Source organism: Dictyostelium discoideum, assembly GCF_000004695.1.
Source record: "Dictyostelium discoideum AX4 chromosome 1 chromosome, whole genome shotgun sequence".
NCBI lineage: Eukaryota > Evosea > Eumycetozoa > Dictyosteliales > Dictyosteliaceae > Dictyostelium > Dictyostelium discoideum.
In genome coordinates, this window is record NC_007087.3 from 154,153 (window position 1) to 174,493 (window position 20,341).

Below are 20,341 nucleotides of genomic sequence, written 5' to 3' on the forward strand. Positions count from 1 at the left end.
TATTAGATTTAAATTAGTTTATTTTTGTCAATAAAACTTTTAAATTTTTCAAGTAGCTTTAAACTTATTGAGTTTTCAATTCCCAACATTAAAAATTCAATTTCAGTTTCATTTAATTTTTTTTTGATTTTTTATTATCTAAATTATTATTTTGATTATTATTTATTGGTTCATTTTGACCATTTTCATTATTTTCATTATTTTCATTATTTTTTGCTCCATTTTGATCTATTATATTTTCATCATCACTATGTCGCAACCTAATTGTATCATGATTTTCTTCATTATCAATTGTTTGATTGTTTTCATTATTTTCATTATTTTCTTGATAAATAATTTCATCTTGGTTTTGGTTACATAAATGTTTACATGGGTCATCTATATCATTTGTTGGATATTTTATTTTTTCACCAGTAATATCCATTGATTTTTTATAAAAGCTATCTCTTTTTGGATTATTTGTAATAATTTTACTTTGTTCATTTTTACATTTTTTGGTGTTGAAATGTCCATTTCCATCATAAAATTGTTTATAAGAACGGTAATATGAAAGACAAAATGGACATATATTTTTATGCATAATATAATGAATAATAATATTTTTAAAATTCTTTAATTTTTCTCTGCAATTAATGCATGATATGTTATTTAAATTCATTTTGTTTGCAGTCAAATGACCTATCAGTGAATAATTGAATTAATTATAATTAACTCAGCATATTTTAAAAAAGATGGAGTTATCCTAGAAATCACAGCGAAGAAAAAACCACCTTTAAATTCGCTTTAAATTAAATTTAAATTTGCTTTAAAGTCCTGAATTAAAGCAATTTTAAAGGTAATTTTAAAGGTAATTTTTAAGGTTACTTTAAAATTACCTTTAAAATTACCTTTAAAATTACCTTTTTAATCGCTTTAAAAGCGAGGTCCTGAGTTCGAAGCCGTTATTTAACGGATAAATTTTTTAAATTTTTTTTTTTAATTTTTCAAAAATTACCAAAAGGGATTCGATCCCCCGACCCTCTATTAAAGGATACTCTCATCAACCATTACACCATTTGATTGCTTTGATGAAAAATTTAAAAATGATAGAATATTTTATCCCCATTTTTTTGTCTAAAATTAGATCTTTTTTTATTAAAAACCTTAAATTTATTTTAAAGCGATTAAAAAGGTAATTTTAAAGGTAATTTTTAAGGTGATTTTAAAGTAACCTTAAAAATTACCTTTAAAATTACCTTAAAAATTGCTTTAATTCAGGACTTTAAATTCGCTTTAAATTAAATTTAAATTTGCTTTAAAGGTGGTTTTTTCTTCGCCGTGCTTAAAAATCACCTTTAAAATAAACTTTAAAATGACCTTGAAAATTACCTTTAAAATTATCTTTAAAATGACCTTTAAAATTACCTTTAAAATGCTCTTTAAAATTAAGTTTAAAATGCCCTTTAAAATTAACTTTATAATGCTCTTTAAAATTACTTAAAAATATGATTAAAAATTATATTAATAATTACATTTTAAAGTTCCTTAAAAATTGAATTTTAAAGTTTATTAATAATTACATTAAAGCACCTTACACAGCAAAGAAAAATGCACCTTTAAAGCCAATTTCAAGCAAATACAATTTAAATTTGCTTTAAATTGGCTTTAAATTTGCTTTTTAAAAAGGTAATTTTAAGGATATTTTTAAGGTCATTTAAAATTACATTAAAAATGACCTTTTAAATTTATTATAAAGCGGTTTTTAAATAATGTTTTAATCACTTTATAATAAATTTAAAAAAGTTATTTTTAATGTAATTTAAAATAACTTATCAATCCTTTTTTAAGCTTTTATTACACAGCAAAGAAAAAACCACCTTTAAATTCGCTTTAAATTAAATTTAAATTTGCTTTAAAGTCCTGAATTAAAGCAATTTTAAAGGTAATTTTAAAGCGAATTTAAAGGTGGTTTTTTCTTTGCTGTGTAATAAAAGCTTAAAAAAGGATTGATAAGTTATTTTAAATTACATTAAAAATAACTTTTTTAAATTTATTATAAAGTGATTAAAACATTATTAAAACCGCTTATAATAATTAAAAGGCATTTTATGTAATTTAAGACCTAAAAATCCTAAATACCTTTTTAATGGCTTTAAAAGCGAGGTCCTGAGTTCGAATCCGTTATTTACGAATAATTTTTTAAATTTTTTTTTTATTTTTCAAAAATTACCCAAAAGGGATTCGATCCCCCGACCCTCTATCAAAGGGTAGTCTCATCAACCATTACACCATTTGATTGCTTTGATGAAAAATTTAAAAATGATAGAATATTTTATCCCCATTTTTTTGTGCTAAAATTAGATCTTTTTTATTAAAAACCTTAAATTTATGTTTAAAGGAAATTTAAATTCACTTTAAATCTACTTTTAATCTACTTTAAATCCTATTTAAAATTAATTTAAAATAAATTTTAAAGGTATTTTTAAATATCTTAAAAATTATCTTAAAAATTACCTTAAAAATCACCTTTAAAATCACCTTTAAAATCACCTTTAAAATTGCTTAAAAATTTATTTTAAAGCAAATTTTAAAGGCATTTTTAAATATCTTAAAAATTACCTTAAAAATTACCTTAAAAATGAATTTTTTAAACGCGGCTTTAAATTCAATTTAAATCCAATTTAAATCAACTTTTCTTTAAATTTGCTTTAAAGGTGCATTTTTCTTTGCTGTGTAATTATATTTTTTAAAATACATTTTAAATGCATTTTAAATACATTTCAAATCAATTTTTACACTATTTATTCCAAATTTATTAAAAAAAAAAAAAAAAAATAAGAAAATAAAAAAAAAAAAAAAAATTAAGAAAATTAAAAAAAAAAAAAACTAAAAAGATAACCAAATTAATTTTAATTCTTTATTTATTTGTTTCAGTGGCAATTGAATTCTATTATTATTATTTTTATTAATTAATAAAAAATAAGTGTTTCAGTTGCCTTGGGTTTTATATTATTTTATTTTAAATTTTACTTCTCATTTCAAAAAGCGAAAAATATCAAAAAAAAAAAAAAAAAAATTTAATTATTTGTTTTGCATATTTATATTATAAGTATAAACATACATATAAAAAAAGATTTTTTATTTTTTATTTTTAATAATTAATAAACAATTAACGAGTGCACAGGTATATTATTGCATTAGTGTAGTTTTACAATAAATTGGGCAGATTTTATAGTTTTTTTTTTAATATTTTAAAAAGAAAAAGGTATAGACAGGGTCATAGGTTCCCCGTCATTTTTTGAAAATGGGGTATATCCCTCTAAATATAAAATTCTAAGTACACAGCAAAGAAAAATGCACCTTTAAAGCAAATTTAAAGAAAAGTTGATTTAAATTAGATTTAAATTGAATTTAAAGCCGCGTTTAAAAAATTCATTTTTAAGGTAATTTTTAAGGTAATTTTTAAGATATTTAAAAATGCCTTTAAAATTTGCTTTAAAATAAATTTTTAAGCAATTTTAAAGGTGATTTTAAAGGTGATTTTAAAGGTAATTTTTAAGGTAATTTTTAAGATAATTTTTAAGATATTTAAAAATACCTTTAAAATTTATTTTAAATTAATTTTAAATAGGATTTAAAGTAGATTTAAAGTAGATTTAAAGTGAATTTAAATTTCCTTTAAACATAAATTTAAGGTTTTTAATAAAAAAGATCTAATTTTAGAACAAAAAAATGGTGATAAAATATTCTATCATTTTTAAATTTTTCATCAAAGCAATCAAATGGTGTAATGGTTGATGAGAATACCCTTTGATAGAGGGTCGGGGGGATCGAATCCCTTTTGGTAATTTTAGAACAAAAAAATGGTGATAAAATATTCTATCATTTTTAAATTTTTCATCAAAGCAATCAAATGGTGTAATGGTTGATGAGACTATCCTTTGATAGAGGGTCGGGGGATCGAATCCCTTTTGGTAATTTTTGAAAAATTAAAAAAAAAAATTTAAAAAATTTATCCGTTAAATAACGGCTTCGAACTCAGGACCTCGCTTTTAAAGCGATTAAAAAGGTAATTTTAAAGGTAATTTTAAAGGTAATTTTAAAGGTAATTTTAAAGGTAATTTTAAAGTAACCTTAAAAATCACCTTTAAAATTACCTTTAAAATTGCTTTAATTCAGGACTTTAAAGCAAATTTAAATTTAATTAAAAGCGAATTTAAAGGTGGTTTTTTCTTCGCTGTGTACTAAATCATATATCTACTTTCTATAATGCTAAAATTTGAATAAAATGAAAAAAAAAAAAAAAAAAACGTAAAAACTCGAGGAAAAAAAAAAAAAAAAATATTATTTTTAATTTCCAGCCAGCAAACAAAATGAATTTAAATAACATATCATGCATTAATTGCAGAGAAAAATTAAAGAATTTTAAAAATATTATTATTCATTATATTATGCATAAAAATATATGTCCATTTTGTCTTGCATATTACCGTTCTTATAAACAATTTTATGATGTAAATGGACATTTCAACACCAAAAAATGTAAAAATGAACAAAATAAAATTATTACAAATAATCAAAAAAGAGATAGCTTTTATAAAAAATTAATGGATATTACTGGTGAAAAAATAAAATATCCAACAAATGATCCAGATGACCCATGTAAACATTTATGTAACCAAAACCAAGATGAAATTTTTTATCAAGAAAATAATGAAAATAATGAAAATAATCAAACAATTGATAATGAAGAAAATCATGATATAATTGGGTTGGTACATAGTGAAGATGAAAACAATGAAATTAGAATAGATGAAAATGAAGCAAACATTAATAATGAAAATAATGAAAATAATGAAAATGAAAATGCTCAAAACGAACCAATAAATAATAATCTAAATAATAATTTAGATAATGAAAAATCAAAAAAAAAATTAAATGAAACTGAAATTGAATTTTTAATGTTGGGAATTGAAAACTCAATAAGTTTAAAGCTACTTGAAAAATTTAAAAGTTTTATTGACAAAAATAAAACCAATTTAAATCAAATAAGATACACACCTCAATATATGGATAAATTATTTATGGAAGATTTTCAAATAAAAGGAGAAACATTTATAAATAAAAATTATGATCACTCAATTTTTTATTTTGAAATTAAAAAAGTATTAGAAACTTTATTAAATAAAAAGCAATTTTTTGAAAGAATAGATTTTGATACAGATTTTGAAACTGGAATTTATACAAATTATAAAAGTGGTCAACAATTTAAAGATTTAAAAAATAAAAATAAAAATAAAATTGTTTTACTTAGAATATTCACTGATAGTATGCAGTGTCAAAACAAGAAAGATTATACTATAATGCTGGATATAGAAAATTATATTGGAAATGAATTTAAAAATAATAAATTATTATTATTTGTAGTACCAAATGATTGGTTACTTAATTTTCATCAAACAATTAGGGCATTGTTTTCATCTTTTATTGGTAATGGCTTTAATTTAATTATTGAAAATGAACAAATAGATGTTGTACCGTTTGGACTGACAATGGATATTCCAGAATTTAGAGCATCGTGTAAACTTAATGGACATAATTCAAATGAATATGCATGTCACACATGTGACAAACCAAGAGATGGTTTATTTATTTGCAAATCAGGTACATTAAGAAAACAAGAAGATATTACAAATTTTCACTCCAACAAACCAAATTATGCTGAATTAAATGCTGATATAGAATTAAAAAAAGTATGGGAAAAAAAAGCAAAAGATATTGGTATCAAAGGTGTGGACAGAGGGTGGGTCGAACCCTTGTCCATTAATTATTTAAAAACACAACCAGACATATTACATAATATTTTATTAGGTGTCGCACAAAGATGTTTAAATTACATTTTTGATAAATATAAAAATAAAATTGCAAATTTTTTAAATAATTTAAAAAATGCAAAAATAATAGATAACAAACCAAAACCTTCAATTTCACTATTTGCAAATAAAACAAGGAAAGGAAGAGAGAATAGATCAATATTATATTACCTTTTAATATCAATTAAAAATCAAATATCAAATGATGATTTTTTAATTATGGAACAATTAGTAACTATATGTTTTAAATTATATAGTGACTCTTTTGATGAAAATGATTTAAATTCACTTCAAGTATTAATTGAATCGTTTAATGCAAAAGTAAATTTAATTATTGAAACAGAAATAATGAATTTCCACTTGTTGTTACATTATCCAATTTATATAAAAAATTGGGGTGCACCAAAATACACTTCAGCTGAAACTTTTGAAGCACAATTATCAAGAATTAAAAATTATTTAAAAAATAATACAAATAATAGGGATGAACAATATGAAAGGGTTACCAAATTAAACATGGTGAAATTTTTTAATTCAGTAGATAAATTAAAAAGTATTGAACCTGAAAGTACAGCATTAATTATTGGTAACAAAATAAAAAATCCAGATAATTTAGATAACATAAAAATTAAATTAGATTCATTATTTCAAAATTATAAAAATATAACTTTTCACTCATCAATTAAAAATAATAAAGAAATATACAATGTTGGTGATGCAGTTGAAGTTGCATCAGATAATGAACTTTCAGGTAGATGGTCAGGTATTATCAATTCAATATCAATGATTGAAATGGATGATAACATAATAAAACATGCAATATTATTAAATTATTTTGACAAATATGTTGGTGACCAATTTAATAAATACCATTTTCTTTCAAATGAATTAAATTATATTACATATGATAATATTCTAAATAATGTTATACCAATTCAAATTGATGATACCAATTACCTTATTATTTACAAGTGCCACGATAAATTCTCGGCTTCAAAAAATAAAAAATCAAAAAATTAAAAACTTTTTTACATAATTTTTACATTGTTATGTAAATAATGATTTTTTTTTTTTAATTTTTTTTCATTTTCGGGCAGACTGAAAAAGCGAAAATGATTTCAATACATATTTTTTTAAAATGAATTCATCTGCAAATTTTATAGCACCAAATGGTAATGTACCTGATTTTAATCAATCACCAATCCAAAGAAGAACAAACAATAATATTTCTATCGGAGATGAATCATTTAATAATTTGTCAATAGGTAATGTATTAGGAAATGCAAATGTTCCAAACCCAATGGAAAACCAGAGAATAATAATTAGAAGAGTTCCAAGGCCAACTGTTCCACCAATCCAAGAAACAGTGCAAATAGCCACAAACCCACGTGTAACATACATATTGGAATACGAAAGTCTTCAGAAAGTTTGTCAAAGTAAATAATATTCAGATGGCGATGTATGTTACCAGATTAATAGTTTAAAAAAAAAAAAAAAAAAAAAAAAAAAATTAAATAATTTATATAAATAGGTTTCAAATTTCTTTATTACTGGAATAATTAAACAAGCTGGTGGTAGTAACGAAGATTGTACCAGTCAAAATATTTTTGCAAGGTTAACGAAATGGGTAAGTAATAAGGAAAGTAACACAAGAACAAAAGTAGCTGACAGTTTAGCCATTTATTCAAAAGGTGAAAAAAACCACAATCTTAAAGTTTATATTTCCGATAGCCAAGTATTTTTTGGTAATGAAATTGTGTGTATAAATTAATATAATCAAAATTTACAAAATAATTAATTTTTTTTTTTTTTTTTTTTTTTTTTTTTTTAATGAAATATAGTTTTCCCCTGCTTTACTTTCTCTTTTTCTCAGCCACATTAATTATGAAAATTATCAAAATGATATTTTCATAAAAGAGTTTGTTGACTCTTGTAAAACAGGTGAAGAGAAACACTGGTACCCAGATTCAGTTCCTTTAATAAAGAGATTAATTTCAATATTAAATGATTTTAGTAGTAAATTTGACTCTAAGGCTAAAATGAGAAAAGATGCACAAGAAGCTTTTCAATTTCCTCATTCTGCACTTTACTTAAATTCTTCCCAATAAAAGTTTTAAATTAATTTTTAAAATTTAAAAATAAATTTTATTATTAAAAAATAATATATCTGTGTATTTTATTGTTCACATAAAATTTTATTTCATACTATAGTTTTAAAATAATTTTTAAATTTTTTTTATTTATTTTTGTAGCATTATAAATAAGGTGCTTTTAAATGTAATTATTAATAAACTTTAAAATTCAATTTTTAAGGAGCTTTAAAATGTAATTATTAATATAATTTTTAATCATATTTTTAAGTAATTTTAAAGAGCATTATAAAGTTAATTTTAAAGGGCATTTTAAAGGTAATTTTAAAGGTAATTTTAAAGGTCATTTTAAAGGTAATTTTCAAGGTCATTTTAAAGTTAATTTTAAAGGTAAGTTTAAAGGTGATTTTAAATGTAAAAGTCACTCACACTAATCTTCAATCCATTGTCACATTTGTTCAATCTTAAATCAAACAGTCCAATCTTTAAAGTAATGTATTTTAATATGAAGGATAGAAAGAGTGAAAGACTAATATCATAAAAGTAAACATACATAAAAGAGATAATTAAAAGTAAGGGCGTTATGAAACTAAACCGAAAATCAGAATTTTTATTATTTTTTTTAAATTTTAATTTAATTTAATTTTTTTTAATTTAATTTTTTATTTTTTTGACTGAAAAAATAAAAAATTAAAAAATAAAAATAAAAATTAAATGAAATATTTTTACATGGAGATGCGCGAATTTGTTACGTTGTTGAGCTCATACTAACTTTAAATTAATTTAGTTTTGAGTCTCTAACACCTTCCCCTTCCTTCTTTAGGCTAGCTATGGCTCAGAGGTGGACTATAAACTCTTGGGTGTAACTTTTCTTCCTGATCTAGTTGTTTTAATTTGTAAACTAAGATCAAGTTCATCATCCTCACTTGAAGTATTTTGATTTCTTGATTTTCTTTTCTTTGATTGGTTTCTTTGATTTGAGATGGAGTTTTGTTGTCTTGGAGTAATTGGTTGCAATGTTTGAGAACTTTGAACTTCTTGGGAGAGTGGAGGTGACACAATTGGCTCAACGGCTTCTGTAGTTACATTCTCTCTTTCTCTTCTTGAGTTCAATTGTTTCTTCTGCACGTTATTCCAATACTCTCTGACTAACTCTTCACAGTCTGTATCGACTTCTTTGATCCATTCAGGTTCTGGGTAACCTTTGAACTTCACTAGGTACATCTTTTTGACTTTATCGTGATTGAGAATACTTTCAACTTCGTAACTTGCTTCGTCCATCTCCTCAGGTTCGGGCATCGATATCTCTTCTCTTAACCACTCACTGTCCTCGTATAGTTTTACGATTTGATCCTTGTTGAACACATTGTGTTTCTTTGGATAACCTACTAAATCGAGTGTTACATTATTACCATGAACGGCAGTGATTATGAATGGTCCACAATTCTTGGATTCAAGTTTGTGAGAGATTAGATCTTTTGAAAGATTAGTTTGGAAGAATTTTCTTTTAACCATCACCTTTTCTCCGACTACGAAGATAACATCACCACGACCTCGGTTGTAATACTTTTGAGCATTGATTTGAGCATCTAGTATATTATCACGGACAATCTTTTTGATGTTGCTCATTGGTATACGAGTCTTTGTTAATGAATTGAAATGATTAACGGGAGTTGGTGGATTGAATCCATATACGATTTGGAATGGTGACATCTTTGTAGACTTGCTCATTGATGAGTTCATTGCAAATTCAATAAGTGGAATGATATCTGACCAATTCTCCCCATACTCTGTTGAGGCTTTAGTTAATATTCTAATAATTTCTCTATTCATTCTTTCAGTTTGACCATCAGCTTGTGCTCTGTGTGCCACAGTCATCTTGAGTTTAGAATCCATCGTCTTTGCCCATCTCTCCCATATTTCTGAAAGGAATCTTGGATCTCTATCGGAGACGATTGTTCTTGGATAACCATGGAGTCTGAACACATGATTCAACAATAATTGAGCAGTATGTTGGGCATCTATTGTCTTATGACATGGAACTATATGAACCATTTTAGATAATCTACAAACAATGACACAAACTTGATCGACTTCAACTGTAAATCCGTTTATTGCATACATTGTTTTTGGTAGCGATAAGAAATCGATTGATATATCTCTCCAAACTTCAAAGGGAATTTCTAAACTTTGGAGTATACCATTATCTTTACGGTTAATGTTCAATTGACATGTTGCACAAGACTTTATGTACCTCTTGATAATAGAAAACATTTCTTTGAAATAGTAATCTTGTCTTATATTATTGTATGTGATATCTAAAGCGTGATGACCACTATATTTGGTATCGTGATATTCTCTAATGACGGTATGAATAGTTTCTTTATCTATGATGATTAATTTCTTGAACCCATCTTCACTAAGGTAACAGATATCATTAATTTCTTCAATGCATAAATTTGGATTCTTTTTCATCTCTAATAGCCATTGAGAATTGATTTGTTCTTCCTTAATTTTATTTAAAAACGATTCATCCCATTGGAAATTATCATATTTACGAGATAAGAAATCAGCTATACCATTCTTTTTACCACTTATATGTCTTAATTCATAATCAAATTCTTTAATATATTTCATATAATTATCTTGTCTCTTTGTGAACGGTTTATCGTTTGACTTATTGATAATATATGTAAGATTTTGGTGATCAGTGTAGATTGAAACCTTTTTACCAATTAATAAATGTTGAAACTTCTTTAGAGAATCAATGATTGAAAGGAACTCTCTATCACCTATGCTGTACCTCTTTTGAGTATCAGTAAGTTTTCTACTATGAAACCAAATGACTTTGAATTTATTACCTTGAATTTGATATAATACACCTGATAATGCTTTATCACTAACATCACAATACAAGTGAAAACTACCATTGTTTAGATTATTATTATCTGAATGGATTGGCATGTCTGTTGATGCTTTAACCTTTTCGATATCTATTGGTATGGAGTTATCTTGTTCAATTGGAATAGCGACAATATTTTCACCTTCAAACTCTTTCTTTAGATTATTGAATTCTTTGAGTGATTCATCAGAAAGTGTTTTCTTGTTTTTTCCTTTTGATTCTTTGGAAAGGTGATAGGTTTTTTCAGCGTAATTTTCAATGTGTCTCCTGAAGAATCCAAAAAGACCTAATGCAGCTTCAGCTTCTTTGGCGTTTCTTGGTTCAGGTAACTCAGAGATAGCTCTAACCTTTGCAGCTCTTGGAGATATACCATCTTTATGAATGTGGAAACCAAGGAAATCTACTTCAGTCTTTAACATTTCACTCTTTTCTCTTGAAATGAATAATAGGTACTTTCTACAATATAGAAGCATTCTAATGATTTCAATGAAATGTACCATGTAGTCGAGTTTTGAATGAACCAAAAGATCATCAAAGTATTGTAATAAACTTTTGATTTTTCCAAATATTTCGACCATCAATCTGGCGAATGTGGATGGAGAGTTGACTAAACCTTGTGGCATTCTAGTATATTCAAATTTACCAATATGTGTAATGAAAGCGGTGTACTTTGCGTGTTCTGGATTAATTAACACTTGGAAATAACCCATAATCATGTCAAACTTTGAGAAAAGCTTTGAATCTTTACATTGATTTAAAAGACTATCAACCGGAGTGAATGGATGATCGTCTCTAACAGTGACTTTATTTAGTTGACGATAGTCGTGGACTACACGCCATGAATCTCTCTTCTTTAATAACATGATTGGAGATGAGTAATTTGATTCTGATCTTTTGATAATACCTAAATCTATAAATTTGAGAACCATTTCTTCGACATGTCTCTTATGATCATCTGTTGAATAATAGATTTGTTTCTTTGTTGGTTCAACATCTTGATCTTTCTTTAATATGATATTATGTATGATATTACCTCTTCTGGAATTGTTAATCTGATCTGGAATATCAGGAAGTTTATCTACTATAACATCTTCGAATGAATCATTAATGAAATCACGTACTGCTTGTATCTCTTCTTCTTCTGGATTAGTTTTAACCAGTATATCACAAAGTTGTGATGGGATGCTTTCAACAAACTTTGTAACTTGTTCTTTGATATCTTCATCATCATCTAGTAGATTATGTGACTGTGACTGATTATCATTGGATACGGTAACATGTTTTCTTGGAGCTTTTACATTACAATGTAATTGATTCGACTGTTGATAATTAATTTTGTATGTACTGTTATTCAACTTGATTATTTTATCTTTTTGGTTAATGATAGAGTCCTTAAGGATATCATTACCGAAAAGTACATCAATGATATCCAATTCTATAATAAAGAAGTTATGAATTTCATTGTTAACTTGTATATTGATTTGTTCAACAAACTCTTCTTTGACGTCTAGTAGCGGGAAGTTAATCTTGGCTTTCGTTTTGTGAACGTGGTTCTTCATATCTTTTGAAATCAACCTCTTATTGATTAAACTAACATTACTTCCAGTATCGAGAATTAATTTGAATTGTTTTTCTTTGGAATGAGAGTTAATTATAATCTTGGGTTTATCCATGTTTTCTCTGTTTGGAACGATTAAACATTTTAGAGTCGGAATGAGAGCAGTATCACTTGTACCAGTACTATGTAATAATGAGATGATTGGTTTGTTTGTTTCTTTATCGAATTTAATTGTGTAAAGCAATTCATCTTCTTCATCATTAATTAATTCTTTACTAGAATTTAATATCTTTGGACGATTGAATATGTTAACAGTATAGTTTTTATCTTGAACATTTGTTAACTCTGTTGGAGTATTAAATTCAATCTTCTGTGGTTTATACTTCATCTCTGATTCAACAGCTTTTGGAATTGGAACGGTTGTATCAGGAACTAGTTTTATACCATATGAGTCTTTGACGTATTCTTTAAGTTTGTTGATGTTTTTATGAACATCATGTTGCTGGCTTTGTTGATGTAACTGTTTAACAATGTTTTGATTATAAAAAGAGTTAAGAGTATAAAGTGAATCTTTGTTCACTGGGTAATCATTATCCTCAAGGTGATGATATTGTGAAATTTTATAATTTTTATTTAAAATCTTTGACTTGGACTCATCACCTTCATCGAGTCATTGTTGCTTTTTGGCTGATGGACCTGGATTGGCTTTGGCATCGACCGGATCAATTCTACATGTAGATGTGGAGTGATTTGATTTACCACAATTGAGACAGTAGCCTTTGTTTTGACGGTAAACGATGAAACTGCTTCTTATCTTTTTGAGGTCTACCTTAGAGTCTTTTCTTATTTCGGGTAATATTGCAGCTCTAATCTTATCAGCTTGAGCATCAAAGGAATTCCTGTTATGAGAGTTATGATTTGGAGTAGCATGATTCTTTTTTAATAGAAACTTCTCATCAGTATTCGATGCAGAATCGGAAGGTCTTCTTCTCGAGAACTTATCAGCATTGTTAAGAACCAACTCGGTGATGGCTTCACGACACTCGGTGATATCGGTTTGAGTGTTGAGTTTGATTGCAACATCAGTTTGTAACCAGTCTGGTACGACCATCTTTAACAAAGCAAGGATATTATTATCTAAAATTGATCTTAGATACTCTAATTGAACTTCAGCAGTACCATGGATGAGATACACCGGATTAATTACATTGTGGTAACTCATAATGGCTTCGATGTTTTTTATAACATCTTGGGCTGAGTAGCAGTTACGATGGTTAATAGCTTCGACTACTTTAGTGTTGGCAGCTTCGTAGTCAGTTTTGAATGGAACCAAAGTCTTGGATCTAAAGTTACGGTGGATTAGCTTCTTTAATGTTTCACCTTCAATTTTATCGTTGTTCTTAACTGATTCATTGTGGGTAGGTTGAAGCAATTGAAATAATTCATTTGATGCAGCACCATTGTCCATAATGGTCTTCAAGGTTGGTTCAACACCATTCTGGGAGCAGTGGATGGTAAAGAGATTCATGAAGATGACAGCAGTGGCAGCATTTTTTAAAGCGTCAATGGTTTTAGCTTCAATCGAATTGGTCTTTGATTTCTTTGGCACTTTCTCTCTGACTTCGACGTCGGATACATCAGTGCTTTCAGTTGAATAAATTTCATCATCAACTTCAGTGGGACGAAGAGTCTTTTTTGATTTTACTTGAACAGTAATAGCATCATCGGAGGCAGTTGTCACTTCAGCGGCACGTTTGGCGGTGGAAGACACTTTGGCTTTACGGATGGCTTTCTTTGAATGAGTAGTAGTTGATGACATGACTTTCACCAACAATTATATATAAAATTTATTAAATATAATTTAATTTTATAATTTAATTTTTTTATTTAATTTACATAATTTAATTATATAATTTAATTTAATTTATTTAATTTAATTTAATTTAATTTTTAATTAAATAATTAAATATAAGTATTAATATATGTTAACTGTTATTCCACTAATATATTTTTATTGTGGTGTCTTTATATTATTTAATTGATAATAAATATTATCTTAAATTATTTTAATTATAACAATGCATCAATATAACTGTTATTCCACTAATAATTTATATTGTGGTGTCTTTATTTAACTGTTATTCCACTAATAATTTATATTGTGGTGTCTTTATTTAACTGTTATTCCACTAATAATTTATATTGTGGTGTCTTTGTTTAACTGTTATTCCACTAATAATTTATATTGTGGTGTCTTTGTATTTGAGCATTATTATTAAATTAATTGATACAATCTTGTTTTATATTACTTTATAAAAGATGCATGTTTACAATGTGAGTAGGAAGTGTCGTTGTACCGCCTAAGCAGTACAGCGTTAATCTTGCAAACAGAAGGGCCATTGTAATGCATTTTTATTTTGTTTTAAATACTACTGTTATTCCTCTAATCTGAAGAGTCGACTTCTTCATCATGAGGTGTCATTGTATACGAAATATAAGGATTGTATCTAATTATTTGTTTTAATGTATTTGTTTTATGTTAAAATTAGAAAAAAAAAAGTGTAAAAGTCACTCACACTAATCTTCAATCCATTGTCACATTTGTTCAATCTTTTATCAAACAGTCCAATCTTTAAAGTAATGTTTTTTAATATGAAGGATAGAAAGAGTGAAAGACTAATATCATAAAAGTAAACATACATAAAAGAGATAATTAAAAGTAAGGGCGTTATTCCAACTAAACCGAAAAATCAGAATTTTTATTATTTTTTTAAATTTTAATTTAATTTAATTTTTTTTAATTTAATTTTTTATTTTTTGACTGAAAAAATAAAAAATTAAAAAATAAAAATAAAAATTAAATGAAATATTTTTACATGGAGATGCGCGAATTTGTTACGTTGTTGAGCTCATACTAACTTTAAATTAATTTAGTTTTGAGTCTCTAACACCTTCCCCTTCCTTCTTTAGGCTAGCTATGGCTCAGAGGTGGACTATAAACTCTTGGGTGTAACTTTTCTTCCTGATCTAGTTGTTTTAATTTGTAAACTAAGATCAAGTTCATCATCATCACTTGAAGTATTTTGATTTCTTGATTTTCTTTTCTTTGATTGGTTTCTTTGATTTGAGATGGAGTTTTGTTGTCTTGGAGTAATTGGTTGCAATGTTTGAGAACTTTGAACTTCTTGGGAGAGTGGAGGTGACACAATTGGCTCAACGGCTTCTGTAGTTACATTCTCTCTTTCTCTTCTTGAGTTCAATTGTTTCTTCTGCACGTTATTCCAATACTCTCTGACTAACTCTTCACAGTCTGTATCGACTTCTTTGATCCATTCAGGTTCTGGGTAACCTTTGAACTTCACTAGGTACATCTTTTTGACTTTATCGTGATTGAGAATACTTTCAACTTCGTAACTTGCTTCGTCCATCTCCTCAGGTTCCGGCATCGATATCTCTTCTCTTAACCACTCACTGTCCTCGTATAGTTTTACGATTTGATCTTTGTTGAACACATTGTGTTTCTTTGGATAACCTACTAAATCGAGTGTTACATTATTACCATGAACGGCAGTGATTATGAATGGTCCACAATTCTTGGATTCAAGTTTGTGAGAGATTAGATCTTTTGAAAGATTAGTTTGGAAGAATTTTCTTTTAACCATCACCTTTTCTCCGACTACGAAGATAACATCACCACGACCTCGGTTGTAATACTTTTGAGCATTGATTTGAGCATCTAGTATATTATCACGGACAATCTTTTTGATGTTGCTCATTGGTATACGAGTCTTTGTTAATGAATTGAAATGATTAACGGGAGTTGGTGGATTGAATCCATAAACGATTTGGAATGGTGACATCTTTGTAGACTTGCTCATTGATGAGTTCATTGCAAATTCAATAAGTGGAATGATATCTGACCAATTCTCCCCATACTCTGTTGAGGCTTTAGTTAATATTCTAATAATTTCTCTATTCATTCTTTCAGTTTGACCATCAGCTTGTGCTCTGTGTGCCACAGTCATCTTGAGTTTAGAATCCATCGTCTTTGCCCATCTCTCCCATATTTCTGAAAGGAATCTTGGATCTCTATCGGAGACGATTGTTCTTGGATAACCATGGAGTCTGAACACATGATTCAACAATAATTGAGCGGTATGTTGGGCATCTATTGTCTTATGACATGGAACTATATGAACCATTTTAGATAATCTACAAACAATGACACAAACTTGATCGACTTCAACTGTAAATCCGTTTATTGCATACATTGTTTTTGGTAGCGATAAGAAATCGATTGATATATCTCTCCAAACTTCAAAGGGAATTTCTAAACTTTGGAGTATACCATTATCTTTACGGTTAATGTTCAATTGACATGTTGCACAAGACTTTATGTACCTCTTGATAATAGAAAACATTTCTTTGAAATAGTAATCTTGTCTTATATTATTGTATGTGATATCTAAAGCGTGATGACCACTATATTTGGTATCGTGATATTCTCTAATGACGGTATGAATAGTTTCTTTATCTATGATGATTAATTTCTTGAACCCATCTTCACTAAGGTAACAGATATCATTAATTTCTTCAATGCATAAATTTGGATTCTTTTTCATCTCTAATAGCCATTGAGAATTGATTTGTTCTTCCTTAATTTTATTTAAAAACGATTCATCCCATTGGAAATTATCATATTTACGAGATAAAAAATCAGCTATACCATTCTTTTTACCACTTATATGTCTTAATTCATAATCAAATTCTTTAATATATTTCATATAATTATCTTGTCTCTTTGTGAACGGTTTATCGTTTGACTTATTGATAATATATGTAAGATTTTGGTGATCAGTGTAGATTGAAACCTTTTTACCAATTAATAAATGTTGAAACTTCTTTAGAGAATCAATGATTGAAAGGAACTCTCTATCACCTATGCTGTACCTCTTTTGAGTATCAGTAAGTTTTCTACTGTGAAACCAAATGACTTTGAATTTATTACCTTGAATTTGATATAATACACCTGATAATGCTTTATCACTAACATCACAATACAAGTGAAAACTACCATTGTTTAGATTATTATTATCTGAATGGATTGGCATGTCTGTTGATGCTTTAACCTTTTCGATATCTATTGGTATGGAGTTATCTTGTTCAATTGGAATAGCGACAATATTTTCACCTTCAAACTCTTTCTTTAGATTATTGAATTCTTTGAGTGATTCATCAGAAAGTGTTTTCTTGTTTTTTCCTTTTGATTCTTTGGAAAGGTGATAGGTTTTTTCAGCGTAATTTTCAATGTGTCTCCTGAAGAATCCAAAAAGACCTAATGCAGCTTCAGCTTCTTTGGCGTTTCTTGGTTCAGGTAACTCAGAGATAGCTCTAACCTTTGCAGCTCTTGGAGATATACCATCTTTATGAATGTGGAAACCAAGGAAATCTACTTCAGTCTTTAACATTTCACTCTTTTCTCTTGAAATGAATAATAGGTACTTTCTACAATATAGAAGCATTCTAATTATTTCAATGAAATGTACCATGTAGTCGAGTTTTGAATGAACCAAAAGATCATCAAAGTATTGTAATAAACTTTTGATTTTTCCAAATATTTCGACCATCAATCTGGCGAATGTGGATGGAGAGTTGACTAAACCTTGTGGCATTCTAGTATATTCAAATTTACCAATATGTGTAATGAAAGCGGTGTACTTTGCGTGTTCTGGATTAATTAACACTTGGAAATAACCCATAATCATGTCAAACTTTGAGAAAAGCTTTGAATCTTTACATTGATTTAAAAGACTATCAACCGGAGTGAATGGATGATCGTCTCTAACAGTGACTTTATTTAGTTGACGATAGTCGTGGACTACACACCATGAATCTCTCTTCTTTAATAACATGATTGGAGATGAGTAATTTGATTCTGATCTTTTGATAATACCTAAATCTATAAATTTGATAACCATTTCTTCGACATGTCTCTTATGATCATCTGTTGAATAATAGATTTGTTTCTTTGTTGGTTCAACATCTTGATCTTTCTTTATTATGATATTATGTATGATATTACCTCTTCTGGAATTGTTAATCTGATCTGGAATATCAGGAAGTTTATCTACTATAACATCTTCGAATGAATCATTAATGAAATCACGTACTGCTTGTATCTCTTCTTCTTCTGGATTAGTTTTAACCAGTATATCACAAAGTTGTGATGGGATGCTTTCAACAAACTTTGTAACTTGTTCTTTGATATCTTCATCATCATCTAGTAGATTATGTGACTGTGACTGATTATCATTGGATACGGTAACATGTTTTCTTGGAGCTTTTACATTACAATGTAATTGATTCGACTGTTGATAATTAATTTTGTATGTACTGTTATTCAACTTGATTATTTTATCTTTTTGGTTAATGATAGAGTCCTTAAGGATATCATTACCGAAAAGTACATCAATGATATCCAATTCTATAATAAAGAAGTTATGAATTTCATTGTTAACTTGTATATTGATTTGTTCAACAAACTCTTCTTTGACGTCTAGTAGCGGGAAGTTAATCTTGGCTTTCGTTTTGTGAACGTGGTTCTTCATATCTTTTGAAATCAACCTCTTATTGATTAAACTAACATTACTTCCAGTATCGAGAATTAATTTGAATTGTTTTTCTTTGGAATGAGAGTTAATTATAATCTTGGGTTTATCCATGTTTTCTCTGTTTGGAACGATTAAACATTTTAGAGTCGGAATGAGAGCAGTATCACTTGTACCAGTACTATGTAATAATGAGATGATTGGTTTGTTTGTTTCTTTATCGAATTTAATTGTGTAAAGCAATTCATCTTCTTCATCATTAATTAATTCTTTACTAGAATTTAATATCTTTGGACGATTGAATATGTTAACAGTATAGTTTTTATCTTGAACATTTGTTAACTCTGTTGGAGTATTAAATTCAATCTTCTGTGGTTTATACTTCATCTCTGATTCAACAGCTTTTGGAATTGGAACGGTTGTATCAGGAACTAGTTTTATACCATATGAGTCTTTGACGTATTCTTTAAGTTTGTTGATGTTTTTATGAACATCATGTTGCTGGCTTTGTTGATGTAACTGTTTAACAATGTTTTGATTATAAAAAGAGTTAAGAGTATAAAGTGAATCTTTGTTCACTGGGTAATCATTATCCTCAAGGTGATGATATTGTGAAATTTTATAATTTTTATTTAAAATCTTTGACTTGGACTCATCACCTTCATCGAGTCATTGTTGCTTTTTGGCTGATGGACCTGGATTGGCTTTGGCATCGACCGGATCAATTCTACATGTAGATGTGGAGTGATTTGATTTACCACAATTGAGACAGTAGCCTTTGTTTTGACGGTAAACGATGAAACTGCTTCTTATCTTTTTGAGGTCTACCTTAGAGTCTTTTCTTATTTCGGGTAATATTGCAGCTCTAATCTTATCAGCTTGAGCATCAAAGGAATTCCTGTTATGAGAGTTATGATTTGGAGTAGCATGATTCTTTTTTAATAGAAACTTCTCATCAGTATTCGATGCAGAATCGGAAGGTCTTCTTCTCGAGAACTTATCAGCATTGTTAAGAACCAACTCGGTGATGGCTTCACGACACTCGGTGATATCGGTTTGAGTGTTGAGTTTGATTGCAACATCAGTTTGTAACCAGTCTGGTACGACCATCTTTAACAAAGCAAGGATATTATTATCTAAAATTGATCTTAGATACTCTAATTGAACTTCAGCAGTACCATGGATGAGATACACCGGATTAATTACATTGTGGTAACTCATAATGGCTTCGATGTTTTTTATAACATCTTGGGCTGAGTAGCAGTTACGATGGTTAATAGCTTCGACTACTTTAGTGTTGGCAGCTTCGTAGTCAGTTTTGAATGGAACCA

General features: G+C 27.6%; 8 protein-coding genes across 8 annotated transcripts; 2 read left to right on the forward strand and 6 right to left on the reverse strand.

The window, feature by feature from the left end:
• Positions 1–112: 112 nt before the first annotated feature.
• Positions 113–658, reverse strand: DDB_G0267350 (hypothetical protein; the record flags this gene model as incomplete). The annotated part of the gene is made up of 1 exon (XM_642613.1): positions 113–658. The coding sequence occupies one exon, from the start codon at positions 656–658 to the stop codon at positions 113–115; it is 546 nt and encodes a 181-aa protein (XP_647705.1).
• Positions 659–4,430: 3,772 nt separating this feature from the next.
• DDB_G0267352 (hypothetical protein) lies at positions 4,431–6,872 on the forward strand (the record flags this gene model as incomplete). Its single annotated transcript, XM_642597.1, has 1 exon — positions 4,431–6,872. The coding sequence occupies one exon, from the start codon at positions 4,431–4,433 to the stop codon at positions 6,870–6,872; it is 2,442 nt and encodes an 813-aa protein (XP_647689.1).
• A 118-nt stretch (positions 6,873–6,990) lies between these two features.
• DDB_G0267354 (hypothetical protein) lies at positions 6,991–7,960 on the forward strand (the record flags this gene model as incomplete). The annotated part of the gene is made up of 3 exons (XM_642598.1): positions 6,991–7,182; positions 7,384–7,587; positions 7,694–7,960. 3 exons carry the CDS (start codon positions 6,991–6,993, stop codon positions 7,958–7,960), a joined length of 663 nt encoding a protein of 220 aa, XP_647690.1.
• An 828-nt stretch (positions 7,961–8,788) lies between these two features.
• Positions 8,789–12,790, reverse strand: DDB_G0267356 (hypothetical protein; the record flags this gene model as incomplete). Its single annotated transcript, XM_642599.1, has 2 exons — positions 8,789–11,844; positions 11,878–12,790. 2 exons carry the CDS (start codon positions 12,788–12,790, stop codon positions 8,789–8,791), a joined length of 3,969 nt encoding a protein of 1,322 aa, XP_647691.1.
• Positions 12,791–13,072: 282 nt separating this feature from the next.
• DDB_G0267358 (hypothetical protein) lies at positions 13,073–14,221 on the reverse strand (the record flags this gene model as incomplete). The annotated part of the gene is made up of 1 exon (XM_642600.1): positions 13,073–14,221. The coding sequence occupies one exon, from the start codon at positions 14,219–14,221 to the stop codon at positions 13,073–13,075; it is 1,149 nt and encodes a 382-aa protein (XP_647692.1).
• A 247-nt stretch (positions 14,222–14,468) lies between these two features.
• On the reverse strand, positions 14,469–14,812 carry DDB_G0267360 (hypothetical protein; the record flags this gene model as incomplete). Its single annotated transcript, XM_642601.1, has 2 exons — positions 14,469–14,505; positions 14,712–14,812. The coding sequence occupies 2 exons, from the start codon at positions 14,810–14,812 to the stop codon at positions 14,469–14,471; spliced, it is 138 nt and encodes a 45-aa protein (XP_647693.1).
• Positions 14,813–15,212: 400 nt separating this feature from the next.
• On the reverse strand, positions 15,213–19,456 carry DDB_G0267362 (hypothetical protein; the record flags this gene model as incomplete). The annotated part of the gene is made up of 3 exons (XM_642602.1): positions 15,213–15,223; positions 15,404–19,397; positions 19,454–19,456. 3 exons carry the CDS (start codon positions 19,454–19,456, stop codon positions 15,213–15,215), a joined length of 4,008 nt encoding a protein of 1,335 aa, XP_647694.1.
• A 223-nt stretch (positions 19,457–19,679) lies between these two features.
• DDB_G0267364 (hypothetical protein) lies at positions 19,680–20,120 on the reverse strand (the record flags this gene model as incomplete). Its single annotated transcript, XM_642603.1, has 1 exon — positions 19,680–20,120. One exon carries the CDS (start codon positions 20,118–20,120, stop codon positions 19,680–19,682), a length of 441 nt encoding a protein of 146 aa, XP_647695.1.
• Between the last annotated feature and the right edge of the window lie 221 nt (positions 20,121–20,341).